Source organism: Phalaenopsis equestris, unplaced genomic scaffold (genome assembly GCF_001263595.1).
Source record: "Phalaenopsis equestris unplaced genomic scaffold, ASM126359v1 Scaffold213678, whole genome shotgun sequence".
Lineage (NCBI taxonomy): Eukaryota > Viridiplantae > Streptophyta > Magnoliopsida > Asparagales > Orchidaceae > Phalaenopsis > Phalaenopsis equestris.
Genome location: NW_018232507.1, coordinates 311588 through 327922, shown reverse-complemented (window position 1 = coordinate 327922; position 16335 = coordinate 311588). Strand labels below are relative to the sequence as shown.

General features: G+C 34.6%; 1 protein-coding gene across 2 annotated transcripts in view; it reads left to right on the top strand.

Moving 5' to 3' along the window:
• The window catches only part of LOC110036987 (piezo-type mechanosensitive ion channel homolog), a 116956-nt gene that overhangs the window by 71589 nt on the left and 29032 nt on the right, over positions 1 to 16335 (top strand). The window contains exons 11-13 of one of the 2 annotated variants that reach the window (XM_020741550.1): positions 6228 to 6356; positions 7019 to 7192; positions 8365 to 8601. In XM_020741550.1, coding sequence (XP_020597209.1) covers positions 6228 to 6356; positions 7019 to 7192; positions 8365 to 8601 — 540 coding nt within the window. Of the gene's footprint in view, positions 1 to 6227; positions 6362 to 7018; positions 7193 to 8364; positions 8602 to 16335 lie in introns of both variants that reach the window. The other variant, XM_020741551.1, reaches the window with a different exon arrangement.

Genomic DNA, 16335 nt, shown 5'->3' with positions numbered 1-16335 from the left:
CTTAGCCCTTACAACTAGAAGTTGAGTGCTTGGAACCACTTATGCGAGTTCTTCACAAAAATGAGTCAAGAATTGGCTTGAAGTTCTACGGGAGGTGGCTCCATTGCTAGTCCGCTAGGATGGTCAATAAGAACTCCTAAAGCTAGATCCTAGGTTCTAAGAGTAGGAGACTAAGACCTCACCAAAAATGAGGTCAACAGTCTCACGTAATCCTGTCTTATCCAGTCGGAGTTCGGTGTCAGTAGTAGCCAACTCTGGGGCTTTTGCCTTCTCGGCCCTTAGAATTTTCTGGTTGTGCTTAATTTTCTGTGTCTTGGTCAGTCGCAGGGACTTTGAGTTGGACCCAATCTCGAATACGGAAAACGGCGAGGCAAAAGCATCGACTGACACTTCTTAGTATAAAATCTCCTTCTCTTTATTTAATGAAGCAGAAACAGTCCTGGGAGCGGTCCCTACGCTCCTAGCGGTAGACTTTATAGCAAGAGCAGGGTTCCTTTCAATCAATACTCAAGGTCGGGAAGCACACAACCCAGCTCTGAGCCCCTACTTTTACCAATGTCTTATACTCAGTCCTGATCTGTCATATGTGGTTACAGGTTTCTTTTGCTCGTGAGTTCAACTACTCGTTTTTACGACTTTCATGCTGGATTTTCTTGCCTTATTTATTTTTCTTGCAAGTATATTTAAATATGCTGCAAATCATACTATGATCACAATATTAATCGCACAACAGTAGCAGATGCCCAGGTACGCTTTAATAGTTTATCTACAACATTTTACTTTACTGGATTTTACATTTCAAGTACCTTTTATTTACTTGCAATTTGACTACTCTGCATGCAAAACTGAAACAAAATAAAATCAAATTTTGACACCAAAACTGGAAAACATAAATCACCAATCTCAAACACTGGATCCACCGCTATGACAGGAGCTTGGAGCGCAACTTTGTGGGCAACACAGCGAGGAATTCAAACCGAGCACTAAGTGGATATTCTTCAGCATTATCTCTTCCTAGCATAATAACAACCCATAGGACTTGAGATAGTTTGCCCAATGCGACGTAAATCCTCACATCTTCTTTATGCTCCTGTACAACCATGTTGTGCAACGTAAGTCCTAACTTGCCTTAGGTTCCGAGGTTGTGTGACACGACGTAAAACCTCTTATCTCCGCGAGTTATTTGCTTAATTGGGTATTATGCAAATGTAAGTCACAAATAATAAAATTGACAGAATTGAATAATTGAATAACATCATCTTTAAAAATGCAGCCACACAGTAGGATAGTCTGGGAAGTCACTGAGATTTCTTCTAATGATCTATGACATCCCTTACCTGTTCCTTCCTTTGGACTCCTAAAATAACTATTCATATTTGAGCCACTCCCATTTGCCCTTCCACGTCCTACCGTGAATACTTAAACTTGAAATCTTGAAGACTAGTACCTCTGGTAATTTTTGAGAGTTTTCTGTGATCCCAATCATTTGAGACGTAATTAACTATAAGTACTTGCCTCTATAGGGAACTTGAAACCCAGGTAATATAAACCCTATTTAATCTTTGTATTAGATAGAGGAACTTGTCGGTCACATATAAAATGTTCGCAGACCAAACATATGTCATGAATCTCTTAGTTTGCATGATTGGGTCTATCGCCGAGGTTTATACTTATCCTTCGGGAATGTGTAGTATTCGCGGTATCGGACACGATTATGCAAACTATTGGAGGAATGAGATCCGTTTGGTCTCATTTTTCGAAAATTAAAACATACTACTTTCAAAATTCAAACTATATATCTATTATATTAAATTAAATTTCAAAAAATTATTTTCATATTCATATTTTCAAATCTATCAAAAAGTTGACCGACACACACCTTACTTAAAATCAGCTTTGGTGCTTTGGTTGCGTCACTTGTTTTGGTTGTATGTTGATTTCTTCTTCATCTTTTGCTTGCTTGTATCTTCACTTGTATATGGAGTCTTCTTGGAAAGTATTGGGATATGGACCATATCAACATCGTCCTTTGCATGTAAAGGATTTTATCACAAACAATTATTTTATTATAAATCTTCATCCATATGTAGATGATCGTGCTGAGAATAGTCATTGGCTATGAGCCTCGTCTTTCCACCTTATGTATAAAATCAAGCCTTTGACATAATTCTTAGAATGTAAGAGCCTCAAAACATGACTCCACAAATTATTCTTGATTTTTATGATGCTTCGCAATCTTTTAATACATTCTTTTTTATTTTTTTTTGGCCCCATATAAAATTTTTTATGGGATTTTTTTGTCAATTTTTCCAGGAATTTTTTTTTTTAATTTTTTTCAGTTTTTTCATGTTTTTGGTTCAAAATTTTGATTCATAAAATATCTTGTGCCATATTCTCGACTTCTCAATCGGATCAATGTTTGATTGTATTTTTCCGAAGAGATATTGACATTAAGTATTATGCCTTGTCATCTTTTTTCATGCATCCATTCTTTTATATATAAATAATTAATTTTTAGATAAATTTTGAAAATGCTTCGACATCTTCCTCCAAAAAGGATATAACAAAAATCTATTCTGCAACTTCAATGTTGACGTTTTTTGTGTGATGCATGGCATGCACAATGAATTTCATCCACCACACCTTAAAGTTTCTTTGGGGCATTTATTACCAATATGGCCTAAAATTTACCCAAAGAAAAAAAAAGCTCTCCGTTTCATAAATATGCTAATCGGTTGCATGTGAGCTGGATCATGCAAGCAAAGGAGAGACAATCAAACAGCAAAAAGAAGGAAAAATGAAGGCTATATGAAGTAGTCATTGCTCACTTAATTACTTGGTATTTCAACCACATGGAGGCTAATGCAGCGATAGCCTTAGGCGGTGTTTGGTGGACTATTTTAGTGGATGTACATGTGGATTTAATGTAAGTTCACCAAACACATTTTCAGCTCTGCTAAATCCTTCGGTCGACGTAAATCCAAAAATCCCTTCAGCGCAACATAAATCCGGGAGTTACTAAATTCGTTCGAGAGGTGGATATAAGTGGATCATATTATAAAGTGTTAAATCCTGAAATAAAATGCCAAACATTCCATACGTTATGTGGATTTAAATGAAATCATACCAAACATAATTTCAGATTTAACATCACTAGATTTAATAAATCGGATTTAGTAATTTCCACTTAACTTAAATCCTAAGTGCAGCCAAACACCCTTGTAAATTCTTGATGCTTTAATCGTGGTACAAAATGACTTGAACATCCATTGACTGAAATAACTGAGGTATTATTAATAATAATAAAATTCCATAATTTTCTTATTAATTAAAATGATACATGTGTAAACCATATTCTATCAAACAATCTTTTCCGCCTATAGTTTCTGTAACCATGTCAGCTTGGGGTCTCAAATGTTCTCTGGTGTGCATTACAAGTTATTCTTCCTTGGATTGAAATTGTTGCTTAAAAGCTACAACAACAACAACCACAAAACCTTTATCCCACTAAGTGGGGTCGGCTTCATGAACCCTTTTTCTCTATGCTTCATGAACCCTTTTTCTCTGTTGCGTCCTATTTAGTGTCATATTTTCATTTAATTATGATAATTTAAGATCATTTTTTATACAATATGCCTAAGTCTTCCTAGGTTTTCTTCCTAGGTTTACCTCGCCTTTCTTAACATAAATAAAATCTAAAACATCTACTCTCCTAATCAGATCATCAGATGATCGACGTTTAATGTGACCAATCCATTAAATATGACTTTTTTTAATTTTGTCCGTCATTGGAGCTACACCAACCCTATCACAGATATATTCATTTCACATTTTGTCTCTAAGTGTCAAGTCACTCATACACCTAATCTTTCTTATCTCGGCAATGCTTAACTTAGTTTTATGCTTCTCTTTTAAAGACCAATATTCAACGCCATAGAGCATTACAGGTCTCACCACCTTCTTATAAAGTTTTCCTTTCAGTCTAAGTAGTACTATTCTGTCACACAATATACCTGAAACATTCCTCCTCTTCAACCAACCAACTTGAATTCTACTAATAACATCCCCATCTATATCACCATCAATCTATATCATATATCACCATCACTTGGAACAATAGACCCGAGATATCTAAAGCGTTCACACCTTTTAACAATTTGATCACTCATAGTTACAAATTTGTCACTGCAGCTACTACTATAAAATTTACATTCCATGTATTCAGTTTCCATGTATTCAGTTTTAGTCCATGTATTCAGTTTTAGTTCTACTCAAACAAATGCCTTTAGACTCCAATATAGACCTCCATAATTCAGGTTTTTTCTGAGCTGTCTCTCTCGTCTTATTCACGAGAAGGATATCATCAGCAAAAAGCATACACCTAGGTACATCCTCCTGTAAATGTCCAGTAAGACCATCCATAACTAAAGCAAAAAGATATGGGCTTAAGGCGATCCCTGATGTAATCCAACAGAAGTAGGAAAATAATTGGTTAATCCTCCTTCAGTTCGAATACAAGTAACAGCTCTAGTATACATATCTTTAATGACTTGAATATAAATCATATTAACGTTTCTTCTCAAGAACTCTCCGAAGGATATCTCTTGGAACCTTAACGTAGGTTTTTTCTAAATGAATAAAAATCATATGTAGATCCTTCTTATTATCTATGAACTTCTCCATCAAACCTCTCAATAAATGTATAGCTTCCATAGTAGACCTGTCCGACATAAATCTAAATTTATTATGAGAAATCTTTGTATATGTCTTAATGTTCAATTACCCTCACCCATAATTTTAAAGTACGACACATCAACTTAATTCCTCTATAATTTGCACACTCTTGTGCATATGCTTTTCTTAAAAATGGGGACCAAAATACTCTTCTTCCATTCCTCAGACATCTTTTTAGTTTTTAAAATAGTATTAAGAGTTTAGCGAGCTAAGAAATTCCCAAATCTTTTATATATTTCCACACTTCAATTGGGATATCATCAGGTCTTACAAACTTTCCACCCTTGGTTTTCATTAAATGCTCCTCAACTCATTTTTTACTAATGCAACGGTAAAAATGAAACATTTTATTATTGTTAACAATATTATGATCACTAAGGTCGATCGTATTTTCAGAAATTTTATTAAAAAGTTTATCAAAATAACTCAACCACTTATGTTCAATATCTTTTTCTAAGAAAGATAAATTATTAAACTTTTTTTCATTTTGTTACAGTTTCGTCAGCTGCATGTTGCTACTTATTGCTTCTGGTATGGTCTGCCTACTATTAATGCTAGAGATAAAATTATGGTTTAAGTGCATTGGTTGAAAGCATTTAAAAATTTGATTGGTTAGATCCGGTGTAATCACTTAGCAGGCAATGTCCATCAGTATTTACTTGAATTTTGCTTCCATTTTTGTTTTCTTACTTTATAGAAATCTTTCTTTTTATACATGGCATTACTGATGCTTTCTGGATAGTGTTTCATGTAATTTATTGTTATGCTAGTGCTTGCTGCATATATTCTTGGTAAGTTTGGCTTTCAAAATTATGGAGGGAATAGGTGCTGTGCCTGTAAGGAAAGTTGGGAACATTGTTGATGTTTGTTGTTCCCCCTCCTCAAATATATGTGATGTAATTGAGAGTAAGTAGTTCACTTGTATTGTAGTCTAAGAGGTCTCTATTATCAACTACACGTTAACATCATTAGTTTTTTCTTTTGTTTATCATCTATAGATTTTGTTGATGTGCTTCGATGATATATAGTTTTGTGTTTTTTATTTATTGTTTGAATTAGATTACTAAGAGACATAAGATCTGAAAAATCAAGTGCATCCATTGTCTACAGATGTTCATTTACTTTTATGGAGTTTTTATGCTCAGTGTTTTCTTTGGAAATTCATCTAATTACAATATTGTATTGATTGTTGATACAAGTTCGTGCACCTGAGTTTTGGGTCTTCAGTTGGATGTGATTCTATTAGACTTGATGTAATTTTTAGTGTGAAGGACTATTATGGGCACTTTTTTTGTTCCACATGGCTTTTTTGTGCTTTTAGATTTTTGGCTTTAGATGTTTAAATCATGTGGTCCGAATATTATGTTTTGAGCAGACTAAGTTCATATACATGGTCTCTTTTTTTTCGGATTCAACTTCTTGCCACCTATCTAGGCTATTATTTGCCTCGTGGCTGAAATGCCATCTACTAAATTCATTCGTCATTTTTGCAGATAAAGAAGATACAAAAGTACTTATTATAGCTACGTTAGCATGGGGCCTGCGCAAATGCTCTCGTGCAATTACATTGATACTTATATTTCTTCGAGCTACGAAGCCTGGTTATATTCATGCTGTTTACAGTATGGTGAAACATCCTTCTATCATCTTCGTGTTTTTTTTTTAAATTTATAGTCTTTTTTATAATCTAACTAAGTTAATATTCTGACTTCCATTTAATAATCTTATGCATAGACCATTTATTTATTTTTTTGGATTGCTCAAAAATGAATTTCCTCTTCTCCGTATAATGTGTTCTTCTCTTTTATATGTTATTTAATTCTCTTATTTCCACCTTGCCCTTTGCGTTAATAGTTAGTAAAATAATCACACCCTAGATACTGTAATACTTAAAGAAAAGAGACATCATGCACTCTTGCCAATCCGGACTATAGGAATGAATGCTGTATGGAAAGATATTCAACATGTAATCCTTTTAAGATTGCTTAGGTTTTGTCCTTGTACTCCAACCATTGTTTGAAATTTAAAACTTATTTTATGGACCAAAATATGGCCCTTTAAAAATAGAGTACGATAAGAACAAATTGCTCTTATTTTGGAAGAACAAATATATATTCAAGTTGGCTAATTTCTTTCTTGATTTCAGAACTAACCTTGTCATGGATGAGATTCTTCTTGTTTTTAATGTTTTCTTTTTGTCTTCAGTTATATTTAATTCATGTCATCTTTTATTGCTTTTTTATAATTTCTAATGAAAATGAATTATTTCATATACTTTTTCCAGTGTGCTTCTTTTTGTTGTACTTGCTGAGCCATTCAATCACCGGAAAGATTCACCAGGTTTTAATTCTCTTTTGTGGGGCACACTTTTCTCTATTGTATCTCTTGCGACTGGAACTAATCTCAAAGACTTTGGAGAAACCGGGTTCTGTTACCATTTCAATTCTGTCGCAGTTAGGTGAGGTGCTGTTTTCTTTGTCACGATATTAATCATATTTTATTATTGTAAATTTGCTTGTACTTGATGGTGAAATAAAACACAAGTTTTGCTTAAATTTGTTTTCTCAACAGACAATACAACTAAAAATGGCCAAATAAATTTTTTAATATAATTTAAATTATATTGAATTTGAAATTACTTATCATTGATGAGAATCTTTTATTTATTCTGTTTATGAAATTTTTAAAACACCATGCTGGATTTTTTTCAATGCATCTTTTGACAAGTTTTATTGTTTCACGCCTTGATTAGTTTTCCTCTAATCTTGTAGAATTAATTTTTTTATTTACACTTATTTTAGTTGTGCAATTTATGGGGCATTTATTTTTTTTATTTTTTTCACCAACTTGTGTGCTTATGTTCATTTTTATATTTGTTTTGTCTTGGAATTTTATTTTTTCATTATTTTTTGTCCAATTTGTTTCATGTAAATTTTAACAGCATTCATGTTTGTTTTTCATCATTGTTGCTCGCTTATGCATCTTGCTGGATGCTTTTCAATGATTTTGACACAGAATTTGTTCCACCTTCGCTGTATAGTAGAGATAATTATGTATTTTTCCAGTTTCCTTGTACCGGTCAAATCTGTCAGATCAACATGAAACCTGCTATGTATTTGTTTTTGATAACTAATTATGTATAATGGCAACTAGTTTAATTACTATTTAGATAGATAGACCGTCAAAATTTGATATCTTGAACTTATTAGCAATGAATGGGAAACTGCATTTCATGCATAGATGGCTTTGAGTTGTTATTTAATCGTCTCTACATGATTTCTCAATGATAATTTAAATAAAAAAAAAATCTTGTGGTAATTTATATACATAGAATAGAGCAAAATTGATTTTTTTTTTTTTTTATCTATTTTATTTTGCCCACATATAATGTTATCATTGTGTTGGTGGATCCAGTGTAACCTTATTCATTAAATTTTTGCCAGAGTGATAGTTCTTCCTCTTATTTTGTCTTAAATTTAGAATTTGTTTTCTACATTAGTACTTTTTTGTCTTTGTGTATTGAGAGCTGACGAATTCTTCTCTCCTGGTCATTGTTTTTTCAGCAATCTGACACTTGTATTCTGAAGCAATTACCAACGAAACTAATGTCTTCAGGATTATTGCTTACAGGAATCACAACCCATACTTCTTCCGGGGATTTTACAGAGATCAGCATACTGCTATGCTTTTGTGCTATCCAACACCATGGACTGAAGATGCTTGTGTCTTTATCTTCAATTGTGCAACATACTCCTCATCCCCCTTTTGGTTTTAGCATCTTGAAGGCTGGTTTAAATAAATCTATTTTATTATCAGTTTATGCATCACGAACCTCCTGGGATAGTTCATCTGTTGGTAACACACGTGGTAAATTCAGAGTCCAAAATCTTTAGTAAATTTTGTTCATCTATGTTGTTTATTTTATTGAGATTTATAATAGAGCAACATAATTTTATTGATAGAAGAAGGGTATTTAAACACAATTACAATAGATACAACAAATGAAAGAAATAAAACATATAAAATAAATAGGAAATATATAATGAGGGAATAAAAGCTTGTAATAGGTAATACTACGTTACCGTTATAAATCTAATACTCACCTTGAAGTTGAAGCATAGATGTCAATCATGTTCAACTTGGATTTGAAGTCATCGAACATAGGGTGAGGAAAATTCTTGATGATGATATCTGTTAGTTGACTATTGGAAGACACAAACGGAACACAAATTTTCTTGGACTCAATCTTTTCCTTAATGCAATGTTTGTCAATCTCCGCATGTTTGGTACGATCATGTTGGACTGGATTGTGAGCAATGCTGATGGCGACCTTATTATCATAGAATAACTACAACGGGATGAGGGTTTGCATACGAAGTTCATGGAGCCTGATGTGTAACCAGAGGGCTTCACAGATTCTCAGGGACAAATCAGAATTCAGCTTCAGCACTGTACCGGACAACGACAAACCTTTTTTTTTGTTTTTCCACGTGAGAAGATTTTCCCATACAAATGAACAACACACTGATGCAGAACTTCGATCATAAACTGACCCGATCAGTAGGGGTGTTAAAAATTGACCTAACACGCCAAAACGACTTGAACTTGACTAAAAAATTTCGGGTTAGGGTTGAACCAAATATTTTTCGAGTCGGGTTCGGGTCAGAGAATTCAACCCACTTATTATTTGGGTCGAGTTTGGGTTGAGCCCAAAAATCTAAAATGACTCATATAAGCACGAAATTTTTAGTCGGGTTTGGGTTAGCAAATTCGGATCGGGTTCGGGTCTTAATTTTTGACTCTTTTATTATTCGGGTCAAATTTGCCGGTCGTCAGCCTGGATTTTTGAAAAAAATAGATTTAAATTTGAATTTAAGTATATATAGATATCAATATAATTTTGATTTTGAAAAAAATAGTATTTTGATTTAAAAATAAATGAGAGCAAATAGATCTCACATATTTGATAGGTTGGACGACTGAGTGCGATACAATATGTAATGCACTATCCCGAAGGATAAACATATCACTTGTAGTAGGCTCAACCACCCAAACCAAAGAATTTTGTAACATCTGTTTGGCCTGCAAAATCATCTATATGTGGCCGACAAGTTCCCTTACATAATATAAGGATTAAATGAGGTTTATTTTATCTGGGTTTTTAGTTTGCTATAGAAGCAAACCTCTATAGTTAATTACATCTTAAAAGATCGGGGTCACTTAAGAAGACTCTCGATTAAGATCGGTAGTTTTGCCTTCAAGATTTCAAAATTTAGGTTTCTAAGATTGGACACAGAAAAGTCAAATGAGAATGACTCAAATAGAAACAATTATTTTAAAGAATCCAAAGGAATGAAGAGTATGAGATGTCACAGATACGAGGAGAACATCGACGACTTTTAATTTATCATATTGGTTGGTTTTATGTCTTTAAAATAATGTTATTCGTTGTTTAATCTTGCAATTTATTTTTAAAATTTAGGACTCACATTTACATTATATCTAATCATGCAAATGACCTAGAAAGATAAGAAGATTTACATCGTACTGTACGGTAACCTTAGAATCCTAAAAGTGTTAGAACTTATATTGCACAACAGGGTTGTGCAAAAGCCTAAAAGATAAAGTGAAGATTTAAGTTGTGCTAAGCAAACTACCACGAAGTCTTATGGTTTATGTTATTTATTTTACAGAAAAGTTTTAGCTGATGTGGACTTGTTTTGCTATTGCAGGTCGTCATCCTTCATCTGCTACGTCACAGTCATGCTGTCCACAAAGACTTGCTTCATATAGTAATAGTTTCAGGTTCAGTGTTTTATAGTGATCCACCCTGGGTAAACTGACTAACGTTTTCTCTCATGAATGTCCTCTAGTTAATTTAAAACATACATAAACTAACTATGTTATAAGGAAATATAGTAAATGAAAACAGTATAAGATGCTGTAATTAAAAACAGTATAAAGGAAAAACATCGTAAAGAACCTTAAAAGAAATGCAGTAAAGTGCTATAAATGTACTGTAAACTTTGGGTACCTAAGTTTGTTGTTATTGCTGTACCTGTAAATGGGACTATCGTCGCAGGTAAAATTATAGTAGAGAAATTTAGCTAGCAGGACAAACATGTGTTTATGTATAACATAATAAATGATGAAGTAGCATATGGAAAGTCCTGAGGAAACTAAAACTGATCTGCAGAGACTCGAAATAAATCGTAGGAAAAAAACAAATAAATAAAACAAAACACAACGTCACATGTAAATGATTAAGGGAGAGTGATTTATATGTGATATTGAGAATATCCCGGAGCATTCAAGCTCAAATCTCGGAGTATTGAGTTTCACTCTTTGATTTAATTAAATCAGTCATGAACCACAGCTGGTCCATACCCTGTCTATTGCTTTAACTAACTTATGAGATAGGGTCAAGTGCCTAACTTCAGTATCTATTTGAAAATTAAGTAGATGAACTCTCACTTAGGGTGTGCTATTAAAATCTAGGAAGCCTACACTTTAACTTGAGCTTGAAGTGTTAAAGTGTTATGTCTTCAATTAAGTGTTTTTCAACTAATCCTCGAACATCTTTACATTAAACTTAGCTCACTATCATGCTCTTATGACCTACGAGGTAAACCTATAATTTTGTCAAAAAGGTTCATGAAATGTGCTTCAATCCTAATTAAAATAATTGGGCTTATATCTCACTAATGCTTATGGGTTCTAATTGATACCCTATTGATCTTTCAATTTATGTCTCTTACTCTTGAATCATTTAAGCTCTTACTTTCTTTCAATTCTCAACAATTATCATAATTACAATTTTATCCTTCTTATGTAAAAAAACTGGTGAATGATTTGCTACGCTATTTCCCTTTGGGTTTCAATCATCTCAACAGACTAATTATCTTTGTTTCTCTCTTAGTTCTCTCTCATCTGATTACCCCCTCTTTTTTTTAAGGTGTGAATGAATCATGAAAATAATTAAATCAGAAATTCTCATTTTTAACTTAACCATTGGCACGAAAAAGAAAAATAAAGCCACATGAGTGGATGAGGCCGACCCATTTAAACAAAATCAGCAAAGTCAAGAGCGAAATCACAAGTGAATCGATTTAAAAATGTTTAAATTCTTTCAAAAACAAATAATCAAATCAACTCCCAAAATATCAAACAATTCAAACTCGAAAAGAGCATTTGAAGTTTCTAAGACAACAAGAATAGAACCTTTAAAATGACGTAAAAGTAACATTTTGGGACTTCCAATTTAACATTTAAAAGAAAACCCCAATGACACAATTCAAATTTTCAAAAAGAAAGAATCTCCAAAAACTTTCAAATTTTCAAAAATAAAAACCCTTATAATTTCAAATTTTCCCAAAAATATGTGGTATTTTAACATTTTCAAAAATGGTGGACGAATTAACCCGAAAGTAGTGCAAGTCCCTTCCATAACTTGAGAAAGGAAATGCAAACAAGCGAAAAAAATGGCCACCACTATGCTACACATGCTCAACATTTCATGCTTATGAGAACAAACTTTCCAAATAGAACTTTGCAAATGTAAAGCATTAATACATTCCAAAATTTTCAAATAAAACACTTAAACTTTCTAGGTTTTGCAAAAGTAAAGCATTATCACTCTCCCAATTTTTTAAATAGAGTTTGAAAAGTTTCAGATTTTTCAAATGTAAAGCATCAAAATATTTGTAAACTTTCCAAATTAAATATTGAAAGCTTCCAAGTTTTGCAAAAGTAAAACATTGCCACTCTCCCAAACTTTCTATATAGAGTTTAAAAAGTTTCAGATTTTTCAAACGTAAAGCACCCAAACATTTGTAAAATTTCTAAATTTTCCATATAAAACACTTAAAGCTTTCAGGTTTTGCAAAAGTAAAACATTACCACTCTCCCAAACTTTTCAAACTAAACTTTCCAAATAGAGTTTGAAAAGTTTCAAATTTTTCAAACGTAAAACACCCAAGCATTTGTAAACTTTTTAAATTTTTCAAATAAAACATTTAAAGCTTCTAGGTTTTGCAAAAGCAAAGCATTGAGGCATCGCCACTTTCCAAGCTTTGTAAACAAACATAAAAGAAAAGTTTCAGATTTTTCAAATGTAAAACACCAAAACATTTGTAAACTTTTCAAAATTTTCAAATAAAAGCTTCCAGATTTTGCAAAGGTAAAACATTGTCACTCTCCCAAACTTTCCAAATAGAGTTTCAAAAGTTTCAGATTTTTCAAATGTAAAACACCAAAAGATTTGGGCTAGAATAAATCCATCCAACAAACAATAGTAACAAGTAGCTAAAAGAAAAGAAAAAAATGCAGCTACAAGAAGAGAGAAATCATTAACTTAAAGAGAAAGGTAAGTCCCATACACCTTGCCTACCTTAAAGAAAAGACAAGAAGAGTGACAGAAATCCAAGAGCAGCAATCACACTTAATCCATAAATGATTTCAATAGCACCTCCCCCCTTTTCAAGCTTCAACCATGAAAGAACTAACCCTAGGTATGCTTTTATAAGCAAAGGAGAGAAATAATTTCTACCTAACAGCCCTAATGTTGGTCGAACCAGGTGACGAGAGAAGAAGAGGGGCATTTAAGGAGGAGGAAATGCTGCCTCGAGAAGAAGGGTCGGATAGGTAAAGCCTCGCGATTGGGAGGCTGTTCGGTCGGGCGGCTCACATAGTTGAAGAGGAGTCGCTCAGCTAAGGGTTCGTGCTTGGGCAAAATGTCGAGCGAGAGGGAGAATGGCTCGTGCGGCCATTTGCGGGAGCTAAGGGATTGGGTTCGATCGCGAAGGATCGCTAGCGAGAGAGGGGCGTAGAAGCTAGGGCATGTCTGAGTCGCGAGTCTGCGTGCGTGAGTAGGGATTAAGTAGGATCTTTCTTTTATTATTATTATTATTGTTATTTTTTATAATGTTTAATATTTAAAATTTTTGATTCGTGCATTTTTTAGTTGTGCATGAAGTCATGACAAACTATGCCTTTTTTAGATAATTTTGATGCTCCAGACACGCCAGCGCAGTCCGTTTCGTCATTCCGGGTCGTTCAGACGAATTCATCGATTTGCATGTGATTTGTTCGCGCACATAATTATAGCAATATGGATGTCCTTTCTAACTAAAATCGACATTCCGGACGCACTGACGCAATCCGTTTCGTCCCATCCAAGGTCGTCTGTGCAAGTTCATATACTATTATTATTTTTTTAATTTCAATTTTAGTCTGACTTTGCGCAACCTAATGAATTTTGTGTACCTTGTGTTTGAATTGTTGATAAAGTCATAAAGGGATTTCCTTAGGACTAGAGTTCGTATTGGGAACTCTCTCTCTGAGTCTCTGCATGGTGGTCAACCACTCGACCAAATGATGATGAATTGAGATCACCAATGCTAGACACCACAAGAGAACCAGAAAGTTGCTTGAATTTTTAAAAGGGGTGGGTCCCAACACGAGCATTCTAGAAGAGTCAATACGAGAAATCTTAAGGCTAGATCCTAGGCTTTATGAAGAGGAAGGAAAGTCCTCATAAAAATGAGGTCAACACGGGTCGGACTCGAACACGACCTGCTCCACTGAATTAACCAAATTGACTTCCCTACCTACCAACTAGCATCCGTATAACCAACAATATACTGAAAGCTGTGACGAGAGAAAAGCAAAACTGAGCCCGGTGTATCTTTTAAATAGTAGAGAATCTGGTGGATAGCCTGGAGATGCCGCTCATAGGGGTCATGCATGAATAGCCTCACTATACCAACTGCGTGGCATATGTCGGGCGAGTATAATCGATGTAGACGAGTTTTACCGCAAGACGCTGATAGTGAGTCTTATTGACAGATACAACATTGAGAATATAAGATAATTTTTCATTGGGATCCGTAGGGACAACCACGAGTTTGCACAGAAGAAGATTATTCTCTTTCAAGAGATCAACAACATATTGGCGCTGAGATAGGCAAATTCTCCGAGATGACATAGCTATTTCCGTGCCTCTGAAGTACTAGAAAGATCCCAAGTCCTTCATTTCAAATGACTTAACAAGAATATTTTTCAAGGACTCCAATGCTTGAAGATCGTTACCTGTAAGAATAAAATCATTAACATAGACAATAAGGATAGCTACTTGAGCATTGGAGGATTGCCGAAAAGGAAAATGTGATCTGATTGAGTCTGAGTAAAATCATGACCCATAACCACCTTTGTGAACTTGCCAGATTAGGCCCTTGGGGACTGCTTTAGCCCATAGATGAACTTTTGCAACGTGCACACTTGCTCGATGGAGGCAGTGGAGTAAAAGCTAGGAGGGAGAGACATGTATATCTCTTCCGTAAGTTCTCCATTCAAGAACACATTCTTGACATTTATCTGAAATAAAGGCCAATCCAGGTTCATCAGAAGAGATAACAAGATTTGACTAGTGTTTAACTTTGCCACTAGAGCGAATGTCTCCTCATAATCAACTCCATGGTTCTGTGAGTGCATTTTGGCGACCGATAGTGACTTGTTACGTTCAAAGGACCCATCAGAGCTGAACTTGGTGCTGAAAATCTATGGACACCCCACAACTTTCTTACACTGAGGAAGATCAACGACTCCATTATTGCCGTTTTCCAGACTGGAACAACTTCAATAGTAACTAGTATTTGATGGGTCATCAAGGCAGTAATATATGCTCTATAGGTCGAAGATAAAATGCGGGAAGAGACATTTTACTATAGAATAGAGGGAGCATGTCTAATTGCATGCCTTACTCGGAGAACTCACCTTTTATTTCAGAGGAGGGGTCGTGCCGAGGATGTTGCTTGGAGTGGAATCAGGGTCCTACAAGGAGGTAGCGGCTTCCAGAGTAGGAGCATTGGAATGGGTGCGCCGAGTGTGGACACAGATAGTGGCAGGAGCAAGTGGTGCACTCACCGAATCAGGGGACTCATCGGATGGTGTACTCACCAGAACAGGGGAATCCTCAATGATAGGAACAAGGAGGGAACTTCCATAAGAGTAGGATAAAGGATGGTGTCTAAGAACCTAAGCTCCCCCTCTCTTGGGGCCGAGCTAGTAAAATAGGGAACACTTTCAAAGGAGACATCAACACTCACATAGATTTTGTTAGTGGTAATATCATGACACCGATACTTCTTTTGAGTGGTGTAATGCTTAAGATATATTTTATGAATATGGGATTATGTTTACTATATGATTGAGGGCTGTGTTTGGAATAAAAGTCATGCATCCAAAAATCTTGGCGTCTAAAGTAGAGAGTACTCGATTGGTAGGGAAACATGACATCAGGACAACAAGGATGGTTCGAAACTCATGAAATTTAGAAGGGACTCTATTTATGAGATATGTGACAGTGAGAATGACATCGTTGCAAAATCGTTTCGGGACATTTGATTGAAACATAATGGAGCGAGTAACATCGAGGAGGTGACGATTTTTTGTCCCTGCTAGCTCATTTTGTTGAGGAGTGTCCGTACACAAGCTATGAAGGAGGATATATTTACTCCCAAGAATTCACCTAAAATAAAGTTGAAAAATTCACGGCCATTGTCGGTCCAAAGGACCTCAAACCTGAATAGGAGTTTTGAATTG